Raw genomic sequence first — 15,576 nt, 5'->3', positions numbered from 1 at the left:
GACCTCTTATTCTACCTACAAGACCCACTAACCTCTTTTCCGCGCCTTATCAAACTCTTTAAAAACTTTGGCCAAATCTCCAATCTTAAAATTAACTTTAGTAAATCGACTGCCCTAAACCTATCACTCTCAGAAAAAACGCTTGTTAGCGCTAAATCATTATTCGAGTTTTCCTGGTCAGTCTCATCTCTCCGTTACCTAGGAACAATAATCACTAGCAATCTTTCTAAACTCTTTGAAGCTAATTATATACCTATGGGGGAGACATTGAAGGCAGACCTTTTGAGGTGGGGGCAGCAGAAGAACCTATCATGGTTCGGTAGGATGGCGTCAATAAAAATGAACTTACTACCACGCATCCTATACATAAGTCAATGTATACCAATCACCCTGCCTGCTTCCTTCTTGAAAAACCTTCAAACACATATCAACAAATTCATTTGGGGCCAAAAACCACCCCGCATCAAGAGATCCATCCTATCCGCCCCTAAAGAGTTGGGAGGTACTGGGTTACCAGACCTCTTGTGCTATCATAGGGCTTCACAGCTTTGTAGGATGGTGGAGTGGTCACAGACAGCTTCTCCTAAAAACTGGGTCCTCGTAGAACAGGCCATCACTGCATGTGCACCTTACACACTTGGCTGGTCTGAGAGACCGGCCAAAATCCTTGCATCCTGGCACAACCCCCTAACTCACGCCACTATTAAAACCATGAGAAAACATCTACCAAGTTTAAATCTCATTTCATTACCAGGTAAACTTACACCTCTCTGCGATGAAGTCAACTTCCCTGCAGCTATAGACATATCATTCCTACAGGATTGGCAGACTGGCTCAGGTCCTAGAGTAAGAGACTTTTTGACTCCTGAAGGGATCATGTCATTCTCAGAAATGTCTGCCATGAGGAGTGACAGGCAGCTACGCTTATGGCAGTATTTCCAGATAAGACACTATATAAACTCCCTGAAACCCAAGACCTTCCTTAAAAAAAGTCTCTCTCCTCTTGAGAATCTGCTGCTAAGCGAAGGGCCTCATAGACATCTTGTATCCCAGATATACCAACTGCTTCTTGCATACCCCACCGACAACAAATTTCGTTTTCAGCTTGAATGGGAGAAAGATCTGGGACTCACCTTGGATGACGAACAATGGGGGAAAATATTTTCCCTAAATCATAAAGGCTCTCTCAATGCAACAACTCAGGAAATGGGATACAAGATCATATCTCGGTGGTACAGAACACCTCAGTTACTCCAGAAAATGTTTAGTCACCTGCCCAATCATTGCTGGCGATGTAATTCGGGACTGGTAGATTTGTCACACATTTTCTGGAACTGTCCTAAACTTATTCACTTCTGGCAAGAGGTACATGCAATTATTGAAGAAATTACCTGCTCCAGCCTACCTTTCTCTCCGTCTTTCTTTCTACTGCATGACACTCATGAGTCCATGAGGGCCTACAAAAAGTCACTGACAATCCACCTCGTAAATGCAGCTAGATCCCTAATTCCATTAAACTGGAAATCGACTAACCCACCAACAATCAAAGCCTGGTTCAAAAAAATTGAAACCATATCACAGATGGAGGAGATGATACTCCGATCCAAAGATTGCTCAGAACAGTTTACCCTAACCTGGGCCATCTGGGTAGACTTCCAATACTCAGAGAAGTATAAGGCCATCATGGACTCAAGTGGCGTGTAGCTATCCCCATGACTCTACATGGTCTGTCTCTCTGGCTGTCGTGTGCGATGGACCCTCCCCCCTCCCTATTGGACAGAATCATACACATATTACTCCACACTGGTACATGGTTAGATAATATAGCTCTTTCAGCATATCCTACTAGGGTAAACTTACTTCGGGACCAGGTCAATAGTAAATCTATGTTTATCTTGATATCTATTTAGACCAAGACCATACATCATACACCTTTAATGTTATAAAAATATTCTATCTTGCATTGTTTTTCTTAATTTGCCACAAACGCATATTCTGTAATCTTCACTGCTACTACCTATACAAGATGTTTTTGTATGACATCAACCTGTACGCTATGTTTTCTTTAATAAACGTGAATTGTGAAAAAAAAAATAGCTGCATCCATTTGAAAAAAAAATTGTAATTAATTTAGAGGTGTCTGGGTTGAAAACTGTGCTGTCCCAATTGTGTATTGGACACAATGTGGGCTTCACAACCGCTGTCTGGAACCTCATGCTGTTTATTTACGGCCCTGGTACCACCGCTAGGACCCAGAGCCTATTATGTCAGTCACATCACACTGCCTGACACACACTACTCCTCCTCCTGTAGCTGCATTGAGATTCTGCTGTCTGTGTGCTGCTACCACTGCCAGGGAGAACAGAAGAAGAACTATTTTTTCTGCTGCCACCCACTCTCCTACCAGCTATTAAATTTACCACACTACAACTTGCAACTACTTCCTCCTCCTGCTGATGTCTGTGTTTTACCACCGCCAGGGTACACAGAAAAAGGCGCTGTGGCTTGCAATGTGCCACTACCTATTATGCCATCAACACAAATATAACTATGGTGTTGTTATTAAAATAAAATATTTCCACAAATGAAGTAAAAAAAAATATTACAAAAGAAAGGAAAACCACTACACATAATATAATGATAGAGAAGAAGAGGAAGGAGAAGTAGAAGATATAGAAGAAGAAGATATAGAAGAAGAAGAAGACGAAGAATAAGAAGAAGATATAGAAGACGAAGAAGAAGAAGAAGATATAGAAGAAGAGGAAGAAGATATAGAAGAAAAGGAAGAAGAAGAAAAAGATAATTGAAGAAGATACAAGAAGTAGAAGATAAAGAAGATTCGAGTAGAAGAAGATATAGAAGAAGAAGAAAAAGAAGAAGATATAGAAGAAGAAGAAGAAGAAGATATAGAAGAAGAAGATGGAGACGACGTAAATGAAGACTTCCAACAACCCTTTTGGACACACCTTCTCATGCAAACACTTTTCATGAAGTCAATTTACTATTTTTGATACTTTTTTTTAATAACTACTACATCACCACATAATCACTTGATGTTTTTTTTCATAAAAAAGGTGGTTTCATGCATCATTGACCTCCAATACAAGTTTTACAAGCTATTTAAGGCCAGCTCGAATATTTTACTCGAATACAGAGTCGGATAGTGACGTCGGTGTCCGAGGTCGAATCGGATATTCGATTAACTCGAATATTGAACTTCGAGTGAATTCGGATAGTTTACTATCCGAATTTGACCAAACTCGAATAGGATAATGAGGTATCCGAGCAACACTGGCATAGCCTGAGAGGTGCTAAGCCCAAGCACCAGGTACATCAACAGTGAAGTGAAGGTTAGGCTTGCTTCAAAGTGCAAACAATTTCATTTATTACTTCATTTTATACATGCTGATGAAGCAATAAACGAAATTGGTTGCACTTTAAAGCTGGTGTGCTAGCCTAACCTTCACTTGACTGTTGAATATTCAGATTAAATCAGAGATATAACCAGGCATATAGCGTTTCTAAAGGAGGTCTGAATGCATACGCCTCTTGCTTCATATTGTATATAAGTGTTTCCTGTCTTCTTCTGTATCAACTGGACTTCCTGTTGGTGCCTTCTCTTGCTGTACTTGATAGATGTGGGTCAGAGAACCAAAGTGATGCAGACAAGGTTAAACTCCTTTGATATTTAAAATGTCAAATTCATCAGCATAATATTTACAATTGTGTTTGATGTTAGTATAATTGAGTTGGTAATATATAGAATACTCTGAGAGAAACAGTTGAGATAATAAAGGACAACTATCGCAAAAAAAAGGTTAAATTTAAAATAAATACATGTAAATTGTACATTTTCCACAGAGTAAAATACATTATAAATTACTTTTTTTCCCTATGTTGCTGTTACCTACAGTAGGTAGTGAAAATCTGACAGAGCTGCTAGGTTTCGGACTAGTCCTTATTTATTTGCAAAAACACTTCAATTGTTCAAGTCCACCTTCCTAACTAGTATGCAAATGAGTAGGGAAGCTGACTGACATCTTTTTATAGAAATTTTGCAAACAGTGCTATTGTGTAAAGAGTAAATGTAATACTGAGAATCTCCCATGAGGAAATGGACTAGTTTGAAATCTGTCAGATCTGTCAGGTTTCTACTACCTAATGAAAATGATAGCAAAATGTGAAAAAGGTAACTTAAAGTGAATTTTACTCTTGGAGAGATTTACATTTTAAATGTATGTATTTTAAATTTTAATTTATTTTACGATAGATGTTAAGACATAATTCAGTTTAAATTGTGGTCTGCAACTTTTACATCAAATGTAAATGGGAAATGTAAGTCATGTCATGTCCAGTGTGTCTGTGGATATAGCTTGTACTGGCCCTATAGTTCATTGGAAATCATTTTCATATTGCAACACATCATAACTTGACATTGTTATTGTTGCTTACCTATAACAGTTGTTTGTAAACTTATTGTAACTGGAGAAAGCGATTAGCACACCAAACCCAACACCAAGCGAGAAGCAAATCTGAGTGGCAGCATCAATCCAAACCTTTAAACAGTCGGAGACACAAGCAGACAAAGAATGGTGGAAGGAGGAGGGAGAGAGAGGGGATAGCTGTTATTACAGATAATTGCAGGAAACTCATTCAGCATAAAGATGAAAGATAGTGTTGAATACAAGGTAATTTCACCAATTACTGAGCCCAATTCCAATTTCTCAGATTATTGCTTTGAGTTGTCAAGTTGTGATCTCACAGAGAGGGAAATTATGCTCCTTTGCGGCTCTTTCTTATGGAAAATAAAATATTAGTTCAAATTGATTGCAAATTAAAAGAATGGACTCAGTAGCGTCGGCATTGTTGTTCCTTCCCATTACATTAATTTTATATCAGGAATCTTTGAAGATGTGGCTATTAAAATAAATGATTGTTTTGTTAATTCAGAATTTCAGAGTCTAGGCTGAAGATCTTCATTTAAAACAAAAATGAAACAGACTTGTTAAACAATTGTGTCAGGCTAAGGTTTAGTGCACTATTGGTCCTCTTCTATTAATCTATTAATGGCATTCAAGGGCAGCGAAGACCAGTCAGGCCCTCCAACCAAAGCAGCACAGAAGGGAGCGGCCACCAAGATACTATATTATATGAGAACACAAGCTTTATTGTCAGCACATAGGAAATCGGATCACTTGGGCCACATTATTGGAGCAATGATTCATGTTAAATTGGAGAAGCTGGAACTAAGTCATAAATTGCTGTGTTCACTCTATGGTATCTAAACTTTGTTCAATGTAACTAGTGAAAAATCTGAACCATGCTTTGCCACTAAGACTCAAAGGCAGAAATCACAGTATCAAACAGTAAAGCAATAATAATAATAAAGTAACAACTAAGACCCTAAGCAGTTTTGCCTCCCCTGCTAATCGCCTGTCCTTTTTGGTAAGATGAGGTGGCAGCAGAGGCTCAGAGGAAAGGGCAGCTAGGCCACTGGGCATCCACCACCAGGCCTAGTCACCTGCCTAGGTTGCCTTGTGGGTGATCCGGCTTTGGTAAACATGCTTGTCCTTCACCACCTGTTCACACTGAAGCATTAGGCACAGAACCCTCTGGTAGCATTTAAAGGATAAGGATACATATAAAGATATTTCAAAATATCCCCAAATCGATATCACATAAATAATTCCCCACTAATGCATTACTTACTTGTCCACTATCTATTTATGCCCTCCCAGCTGCCTTATACATTTTCTCTCCATGGCAACCTATTTACTATATATGCTATACACCACTCTGGAAACCTCCCACCTCTGCACCCAGTATGTGAACACTGTAATCGCATATCTGTGATCTGTAGTCTGATTATTGCTTCCTGTTCCTGTGTGTACCCAAGAAGCAAGAACGGAATCACAGAAACAAGCTATAATCACACCTGGTCTGCAAGTCTTGTGAATAAAGCTCTTAAAGGACACCTTAAGTGAGAGTGATAGGGAGGCTGCCATATTTATTTCCTCCTCCACACATGAAACAAGCCTGGGTTTGAATCTCGGCTCATCCTGTTCAGCAAGCCAGCACCTATTCAGTAGTAGACCTTGGGCAGGACTCCCTAACGCTGCTAATGCCTATATTGCGCGTTTCCTAGTGGCTGCAGCTTAGGCGCCTTGAGTCCACCAGAAGAAAAGTACAGTATAAATGTTATTTGTCTCGTCTTATCTTTCAGATTTTTGTCAAATACATCTGATTTGCATGTCTGTTTAGGGTATATATGGCTAAAAGTATTAGAAACAGGGTATCAGCAGGACAGCAAGGCAATCTGTATTATTTAAAAGGAAATAAATATGTCCTCCCCATATCCCTTTTACTTCAGGTGTGCTTCAGGTGTGCAGGGATCTGAGCAGTAAATTTTGAAAACTTTTTTGACAACCCCCCACAAGGGAGGTTTGTCAATGCAGGCTTTTATGGTGATGTAGTTCCTATTGATTTGGTAACATAATCATGTCAATGGGAACTGTATTTCCTGGCATGCATTGCCCAGCTGGGAATATATGAGGAAACTTGGGGAACCTGCGGTTCTGCGGCAATTAGCCAAGGTGGCTGATAGGGACCGCCTTTGTTGAGAATCCAGCGTGTATACAGCACCCCCGACCCCTCGGCAAGTGATCTGTCCTGGCGAATCACTTTGGCTGAGCAACAGCTGAATGCATTGTTCGCCAACTTACCCTGCCCCCTGTGCAATGTCATTCCTGTGCCACTCCCCCCTCTCCCCAACATAGAACAGAACGTGTCACTTGTATGAAAGCAAGCTCTGTGTTTACACAGCTTTGGCCCTGCAATTTCACCTGAGGGATTGAGTCCTGATGCCTGTTGGATGATATTGATTGAGTGTGTGTATGAGCTTTTACACAAAGATGCCGAGATATATAAGACAGAGCTAGTATACAGTATATATAGCTAGGAACAGCTGTGTGGGGGTATGGAAGGAGAAGCATGCTTTAGTGGAGCAAAATCAGTTGGATATTATTACTGAAACATTGTTTAAAGAACAATAAATGATTGATTTAACATTTATGCATCAACAGAAGATCACTTTGTTATCCCCACTTCCTACCGGTGACAGGAAGCCGCTACGTCGAGCACACTTGTTACCCATCTGTACCTCCCCTCAGTAACAGACACATAGCTAACCTACAGGATAGTGATGCATTTGTATAGAACTTGTTAATGATCCGTCTTTCAAGGTTTGAAGCCCCGATCCCTGCCGAGCCAACAGAAATTACAAGTGTGTACTTTAGCTTTACCATAAACTCTCTGGTTACCATAACGGTAATGTCACCATAACATTCATATCAACAATCTTACTTTATGCCATAACCCCTTATTACGATCTCCTATCCAATCCTACCTTACGTCTTATAGCATAGTGGATAAATACACACACACAAAAACATGAATGCCACCACAACAGTAGACCCAATGAAAGGGGATTTACAAAACAAATGAAGAGACTGTGAATGGACAGGAGGCCTTTATTCACGAAAACTCAAAAACAGCTAGTCACCCAATGTTTCTAAGTAGGGAGAAAATAGTCAGTATCATAATGTGCTAATTACGATTTTGCATAGTTTTTTTGTAAATTTGATTATGGTTGTAATGGAAAAATCACAATCATGAAAAATTATGCTTAATTTGGACCATACACAACATTTTCATACTTACAATCCTTTTCACAATTATAAATATTTCTCAAGGAGAATCTTGGTGTAAAACACGAAATTACGATTTCATGTTATCCGTAATTTAGTGTCGTACACAAAATTACTTTTTTGTGTTACCCATAACTTTTATAATTCCGCTAAATGAAACACAAAATTATGATTTAATGTGAAATGATGACTCTAAATTACAAATTACAAATCTTTTGATAATTACGAATTACAATTTTGTGTCGTAATTGCTAATTATGTGTCATCATAATTACGAAAATGCTAAATTTTGGCTCAGCACTAAGAATAAGTACCCATTATACCCTAACCCTGGGCACAAGAATACGTAGAAGATATGGAAGAACAACTGAATCAGCAGCCAACACCTGAAATTGGAATATCACTCCTCTGCTGCTATTATAATGCACAAATGATATGAGACATAAATTTATGGATGGATAAACTAGCTAGTCAACACTCAAGAATGATCAACATTGCCACTACAGTTGGGAATACACTTTGGATGGTTCTTTAAACATTAAAAACCATTCAAGATGTATTCTCAACTGCAGAAGAAAACAAAAACACAGTAATAGCAGAGCAACCAACAACTGAAACTGAAACTGAACAGTGCTGAAACTGAACAGTACTGAAAGAACATATAGGAGAAAGGGAAAACACATAACACTAGCGCAACACATGGATGCATGACCTCAGAGCAGACCACAACAATCTTTTAGAACAGGAGCCAAGCACCATCTCAGTGGTAGAGCATAAACAGTTGGATACCATCTGGTTTGGACATGATCTACACCTACTGGCTACATAAATAAATGGCAGGGCATGAAGGCTGGCAGCACAGATAAAGCAGCTGCTAGCAGCAGGCTCCAAACAAGACTGGGAAACCCTCAGAAGCACAAATGGGGTTAAAGAATGAGTTATATAAATCAATAAAACAGTGTGTAATGCTCACTAGGTATAAATATCCCAGAACAGACAGTCAATTATAAAAACAGACATACATCCTGATGCATCTGTTGTACTATCAAGTCCATCATATGTCTTACGCATGTTTTACAGATCTAGGCTGCTTCATCAGAGGCAAACCTATTTCAATCGAAATTGCATCCAATTCAAGATCATCCAGGGTTAATAAACTATGCAACTGATGTCAAATGTCACATACGGATCAACTGCAGTTGAATCTGAGATTTGAAAAACCATGACTTGCAGCCTGCCCTGTCACTGGCAGTGGTGTGCAGAAGAAATGGCCATTTTGAGAGCACACCAGTATGGCTGACAGAGTGGGCCATGTCATTGTTTTTCCACATCTCATGTGGGTACAGATGATATCTAGGCATGGTAGGGATCTAAGGATATACTAAGACCAGTATCAGAGCTCTCTGTTCAGAACAGTGCAATGCTAGAAACAACAGAGCCCTCTGGAAGAGGATCTGAGGTTAAGGGCGACATATACCTGCCAAAGAGTAAAAAGAGATGCATTTTATATGCATTATATTGCTAACTTTGGTGACAATGCTGTGGTCTTTGCTCTTAGTAATAACCTGCCAGGATAGTAAATTAAATAACTGGCCTAAGCGGATGATATACTGTTGACCCTTGCTAGCCTAGCTTACTCTGTAGGAAAATGTATTCACTGGTTAAAATTGTATAAAACTGTAGCGCATTATAAAATCAACGATTCCAAAACAACAATTCTCAATTTAGGCAGTTCAATGCAGACAATATGAGCAATCAGCAGACTTATTTCTCCTGGACCAACTCCTCAATTTAATACCTTGGTATATTATTGACTTCCCTACCAAAAGGTCTGTTCAAGAGTAACTATAAGAAAATTGTGGGGGATGGCACTACAAGAGTGGGATAATTCTCACTTTAATATACTTGGGCGAATAGCATTAACAATCTCTTCTTGATGGAGTGCCACTGGGCTGGCCCGCCCCCTATGGGTGGTTCTCTGAGTGGAATAGATTTTTTGCTAATATTTATGAATTCATGCACTGTTGTCCTATGCCCTATCGGTACATATATATAATACATAAAAGAAGGTACTTTTATTAAATAAAAATAAAATATACACAGAGACTAATCTCTATAGAGATGTCGCTGTCAATCATCCAATTAATGGGGTACATTAGCTCTGATTTGGTCTAATAGGAGTGTGCAGGGGGACACTCTGTCCATGTACAGCAGTGGGGGGAATATGTATAATATGTATAATATGTATAATGTACAATTAATGTATGTGTGCACTATTTCATCACCTCCTGATTATGCCATTAGGGTGAAACCGGTCGAGGGTTAGGCAGCACTGTATATAATATGAGCACCTCTTAAGTATGTCTGTTATGTTCTGAGGAAGTGGTCTCAGGTCTGATATAGGGTGTGTTGACACAGTTGTATACTGCACAACCACCACCTTATATCTTAACGTGTTGACCCGCACGGATACTTAGGGGTTTGACTAGGCATGCTGGACCTCGTATGGGGATAGCCACACCAGGCTCAGGCATTGACGGTTTTTAGAGCAGTGGGGGATGAGCAAAGACCCCCCATACTCATATAGTCCCAGCACCTTTAAATAGTTACAGACAGTGTTGTTACCACATTAATTGGATGATTGACAGCGACATCTCTATAGGCATTAGTCTCAATGTATATTTTATATTTATTTAATAAAAGTACCTTCTTTTATGTATTGTATATGTACCGATAGGGCCCGTCTTGTTTAAGACAACAGTGCATGAGTTCTGTTTCCCTGGTATCCATTCAGAAAGTGTATATTTAACCACCTGCCAACTGTGTCACACCAATGGGCGTGGCCGCGGTGGCAGCCCCAGGACCGCCTAACGCCGATTGGCGTAAAGTCCTGGGGCCAGCTAATGCAGGAGATCGCTGCTTGAGGGGCGGAGCTCCACCCCGCCTTCAGTCTCTGAGCGGCTATTGCCGCTCGGGAGACTGTTAGACGGCGTGATCGCCGTCTATTTACATGTACAGCGCCGCCATTGGCAGCAGCACTGTACTGGGGACAGCCATGTGACACAGAAGCCTATGACAGCCGATCGCCATAATTGGCTGGCTGTGGGGAGGGAGGGAGGGAATACATTTAAAGACATACTTTTTTTTATTACAAAACAGTAACAAAAATATTTATACAAAAAACAATAAACAATGTGGGGGCGATCAGACCCCACCAACAGAGAGCTCTGTTGGTGGGGAGAAAAGGGGGGGGATCACTTGTGTGCTGTGTTGTGCAGCCCTGCAGCTTAGCCTTAAAGCTGCAGTAGCCTATTTTACTAAAGATGGCCTGGCCAGTAGGGGGGTTTAGCACTGCGGTCCTCAAGAGGTTAATATTTATGAATGGTTGGAATTCTAAATTTTTATGAATGGTTCATATTTATGAATGGTTCATATTTATGAATGGTTGGAAATGCCTAATTCTGACTGCACAGAAATTCCAATTTCCACCAAATGCCAATTACATTAATTTTTCCAATTTCCAAGAAGTCTTTTTTTTTTTTTTGGTCATTTTTTTGCAATCTCTGATTGGCCAAATAGTTCTGCGTTGACTCTGCATTCTCTGATTGGTCCAATAATTCTGGATCCTGCGACTGGGCTAAAATTACTGATTTGCGGTAATGCAGTATTTCCATAGAAATCCAATCTCCGATTTCTGACCGGAAAATCTGATTTCCGGTTGGAAATGCAAAAATGTCATTTAAATGGAATCTGAATGAGCATCCCTATTAATATTGTCTGGGCCAGATCCAGCCAGAGAATAGCATTTAGCACAATTTCTAGAAGCAGAGATTTGGGGGACTTTGTAGTGCTATAAAAGTATACAGGTAATGCGAGTGTTAGAATGGAGAACTAACAATAGGGGGAGGCCATAAATACCAGTAAGTTTAACCCCAATCTCTTGCTCTTGGGTGCTGGATAGTGTACATAGGGTGTCCTCCTTAGTTTTCCATCCTTTGGTTAAACCCACTGGCGTAACCTTTTATAAAATACTTAAAGAGACACTGAAGCGAAATTTTTTTTTTGATATTATGATTTGTATGTGTAGTACAGCTAAGAAATAAAACATTAAGATCAGATACATCACTCTAATTGTTTCCAGTACAGGAAGAGTTAAGAAACTCCTGTTGTTATCTCTATACAAAAAAGCCATTAATCTCTACGACTTTCAAAGTCGTGGAGAGGGCTGTTTTCTGACTTTTATTATCTCAACTGTTCCTTAACTATTTACTTTTTCTCTGCTAGAGGAGAGGTCATTACTTCACAGACTGCTCTGAAAGAATCATTTTGAATGCTGAGTGTTGTGTAATCTGCACATATTATAGAAGATGCAATGTTATAAAAAACACTATATACCTGAAAATAAAAATATGAGAATATTTTCTTTGCTGCTAATCTTCTAGTAATTATTCATAGTACATAACCAATTCATTATATCATATATATTTTTTCGCGCCAGTGTCTCATTAAGGAATGCCAGAAGATGGGACGTAGATTGCCAATGATGACACTTGGTAATAACACAGATTTTAAACCTACTAAATCTATGGCTTGGCTTGAAATTAATGGAATAGACACTTACTAGAGAAAATTACATGCACTTGGTGATGAGGAGCTGAATATTCCTAAAAGGCCTATACCGTCTATTTATGGTACCACCCAAATACAGAATTAGTGAAACAGCCTAAACAAAAAAGGGGTTATGAAAAGATCCAATATAAATTATGCAAAAAGTTATACTGTTGTGATTAAAACCCAAAAAGAGTTTGTCTTATATTTATGGATTGTGAGACACATTGTCAAACAGAATTCTCCCTGCCTTTTGTAGAAAATGTGATTTAGAAGTGGGAGTACACTTTGAGTATAACACCTGAGTCAAAGCCTTTCAAACTACTTATCAAGTGCCCAACCATCTTCAAATAATGCAATATAAATCATTAACAAGATGGTATCTCTCCCCATCATGTCTTTCTAAGATTAACAGATATAAAGATAACTTATGCTGTCGTTGTGGGACAGAGGAAAGGCACCCTGTCGCATTTGAGTTGGGGCTGTCCATAATCCAACAATTTTGGAAGCATTTGATGGACTTTAATAAAGACTACCTGAAGCTTACACATAAAATGGACAGTAATCTGGCAATTTCAGGGATCATAGGGGCAAGGGTGCTGCAGGGTAGATACGACACTAGGAACCCAGGTTGCCAGGAGACTAATTAATCAGGAAATGGAAGGATTCAATGCTGCCTACTATAAATAGCTGTCAGCAATGTTTGCTTTCTTTGAGAGTTAAGTTTAGAAAGATGAGGAAAATGATAATGGCACCTGTTTAATTAGAGTGAAGGAGCGATGGCGAATGGCGATCGATAACAGCTAACAATATATGTACGGGCAAAATAGATTAGAGAAGGATCAGGAGTGGAATGGAAGAAAGTAAGAATGGGGTACGAATGAAAGATTTAAGAGATAAATGAAAGATTGAAGGGATGAATGTGCAATTTCCAGATTGTTGGGGTGTATGGTTATAAAGAATGTCTACCTGGGATTAAATGGACATATATATAACCCCAAATGTTGCTTGCATTATGTACAATCAGTTTAGAAGAAAATTAAAATGTATGCTTTTATTTGCTTATTTTTTTCCAATTATAATGCTAACCTTTAACCTCCCAAAGAGGGAACTGATGAAGCCCATTTTACAGTTGGTTGGGTCCATTTCATCTAGGCTGAGTTGGAAAACAAATAATAATAACCTGCCACATTTGTCTATGTTAATGTTATTGAAAAATAGGTGTTGATTTTAACAGTATCAAATAAAAGTTATGTTTTGCTTTCCTGATGGTTTCTTACTGCCTGAACAGTCAGGTTTATGAACCGTATGCCCCCTATCCATGTACAACCATTAAAAGATCTGTGTTTTTATAGTGCTTCCTAGGTGATTTCTGAGATTAAAAAAAATGCTCAAGCACTTTAACCAGTTCACCCCCAAGGGTTTTTATCCTAACGGACCAGAGCAATTTTCAGTTGTCAGCGCTCCTCCCTTTTATTCCCTAATAACTTTATTACTACTTATCACAAGAAAATGATCTATACCTCGTTTTTTTCGCCACCAATTAGGCTTTCTGTGGATAGTACATTTTGCTAAGAATTTTTTTATTCTAAATGCATTTTAATGAGAAAAACAGAAAAAAAAAGAAAAAAAATCATTATTTCTCAGTGTTCAGCCTTTATAGTTTTAAAATTAAACATTCTCCTGTGGATAAAACAAACACGTTTTATTTGCCCAGTGGTCCCGATAATTAAACCGTTTAGATTATGTCCCTACCACAATGTATGGCGACAGTATATTATTTTGAAATATAAGTGGTTATTTTTCTGTTTGTTCTGGCCATAATTACAAGCCCCTATGTAATAAATTAAAATTAATTTTCCCCCATAAAATATAGAATAAAAAAAGCTGAGTCCCTAAGGCAACTATTTATTTTATTTTTTTAAGCTGATTTTTTTTTTTTACAAGTGTTTTTTTGGGGGGGGAGGGTTGGAAGTGTAATTTTATTAATGATGTGTATATACTTAAAAATGTATGTATTTTGTAAGTGTAATATACTTTTTGGCCACAAGATGGCGCTGGTGAACACTCATAGGACGTGTTCACTTTTTTTTTTTTTTTACACACTTTATTAAACTGTTACATTTCCTGTTTATGTGAATGGACGTAGCCGCTGTTCGCGGTCACGTCCATTCACTCCAGGCACTGCGATTGGGTAGAGGACTGTTCAGTCCTCTTCCCCAATCGCCCAGCACGGGATCCCGACGGTAATGGCGGCGGTAGCGGCGGACACACGGCGGTAGCAGCGGCGGGAATGCGCGACGTATTAAAACGTCATGTTGCTGTTAATAGCGGTAAGCATGACGTTTTAATACGTTAGGATGTCGGTAAATGGTTAAGGAAGAGAACCTGAGGGTTTTTTTTTTGAAGATTAGTCTTCTCGCCTAAAGGGGCCATTATCTTTGGTTAAAATGAATTCATATTTTTCTTTACCTTAAAGAGGAATTAAAATCTCACATAACATTCAATTAAACTTGTTTCCCTACTTTTTATTGTCCATACAATTATCCTAAAGTAATGCCACCGCTGTAAAAATCACAAGTCCCCCAGTTTAGAGTACAGCAGTGCTGGGGCGTACACTCAAAAATAGTGCTGCGGTAATTTGGGTGCCAGGGAAAGCTGCTAGTAGGTTATTGGTAAAATTACCGATATTGTACTATTTGTCAGTTTCAAATTCCATTAGTAAATATTAGTATCCCTCCACTGATATCAGCATCCCCTACCGCCGCTAAACACTCACTCCACCAATGCAGTGAATGCTGCATAACTGCTATTGTTTGGAGGCCAAGTTACACAGTGGCCCAAATTACGTATATTGTTGCTGGAAGCTACAGTAGCATAGATGTTTTATATCAAGTTCATTGGAAAACTCTCTTGTTTCTGCTCATATTTATACCTGCCAAAATAAAATTCTCTGCTATGTTTGCACAGTCTTATCAACTGCAGTTAAAGATCAAATAATACCCTGGGAAGCTGGGAAGATGTGGAAAGTGCAGAACGCAACTTATAACCTTCCAGCAAAGTGAAGCACAGTCTATTAACCCTTCCTGTAAATGTTTATCAAATAACTGTATATCGACTTTACATTCATAACCAGTTTAAAGGAATAAATAAGTGAAATAAATGTGAAAGATGCACTTGCTGACATTTTTAAACATGTTTGATGATTAATGCTGATCCTCTGCATTAAGAATGACTTACTCACAGTCCTAATTTCATTAGC

General features: G+C 38.9%; 1 protein-coding gene across 2 annotated transcripts in view; it reads right to left on the bottom strand.

Moving 5' to 3' along the window:
* The window catches only part of SLC6A3 (solute carrier family 6 member 3), a 175,229-nt gene that overhangs the window by 75,993 nt on the left and 83,660 nt on the right, over positions 1–15,576 (bottom strand). For both annotated transcript variants that reach the window (XM_068236716.1, XM_068236717.1), the window contains exon 7: positions 4,453–4,556. In XM_068236716.1, the coding sequence (XP_068092817.1) occupies positions 4,453–4,556 (104 nt within the window). The remainder of the gene's footprint in view (positions 1–4,452; positions 4,557–15,576) is intronic.

Source organism: Hyperolius riggenbachi, chromosome 5, assembly GCF_040937935.1.
Source record: "Hyperolius riggenbachi isolate aHypRig1 chromosome 5, aHypRig1.pri, whole genome shotgun sequence".
NCBI classification, from domain to species: domain Eukaryota; kingdom Metazoa; phylum Chordata; class Amphibia; order Anura; family Hyperoliidae; genus Hyperolius; species Hyperolius riggenbachi.
Note: the sequence above shows the minus strand (reverse complement) of the source record. Positions and strands in the feature narration are given on the sequence as shown.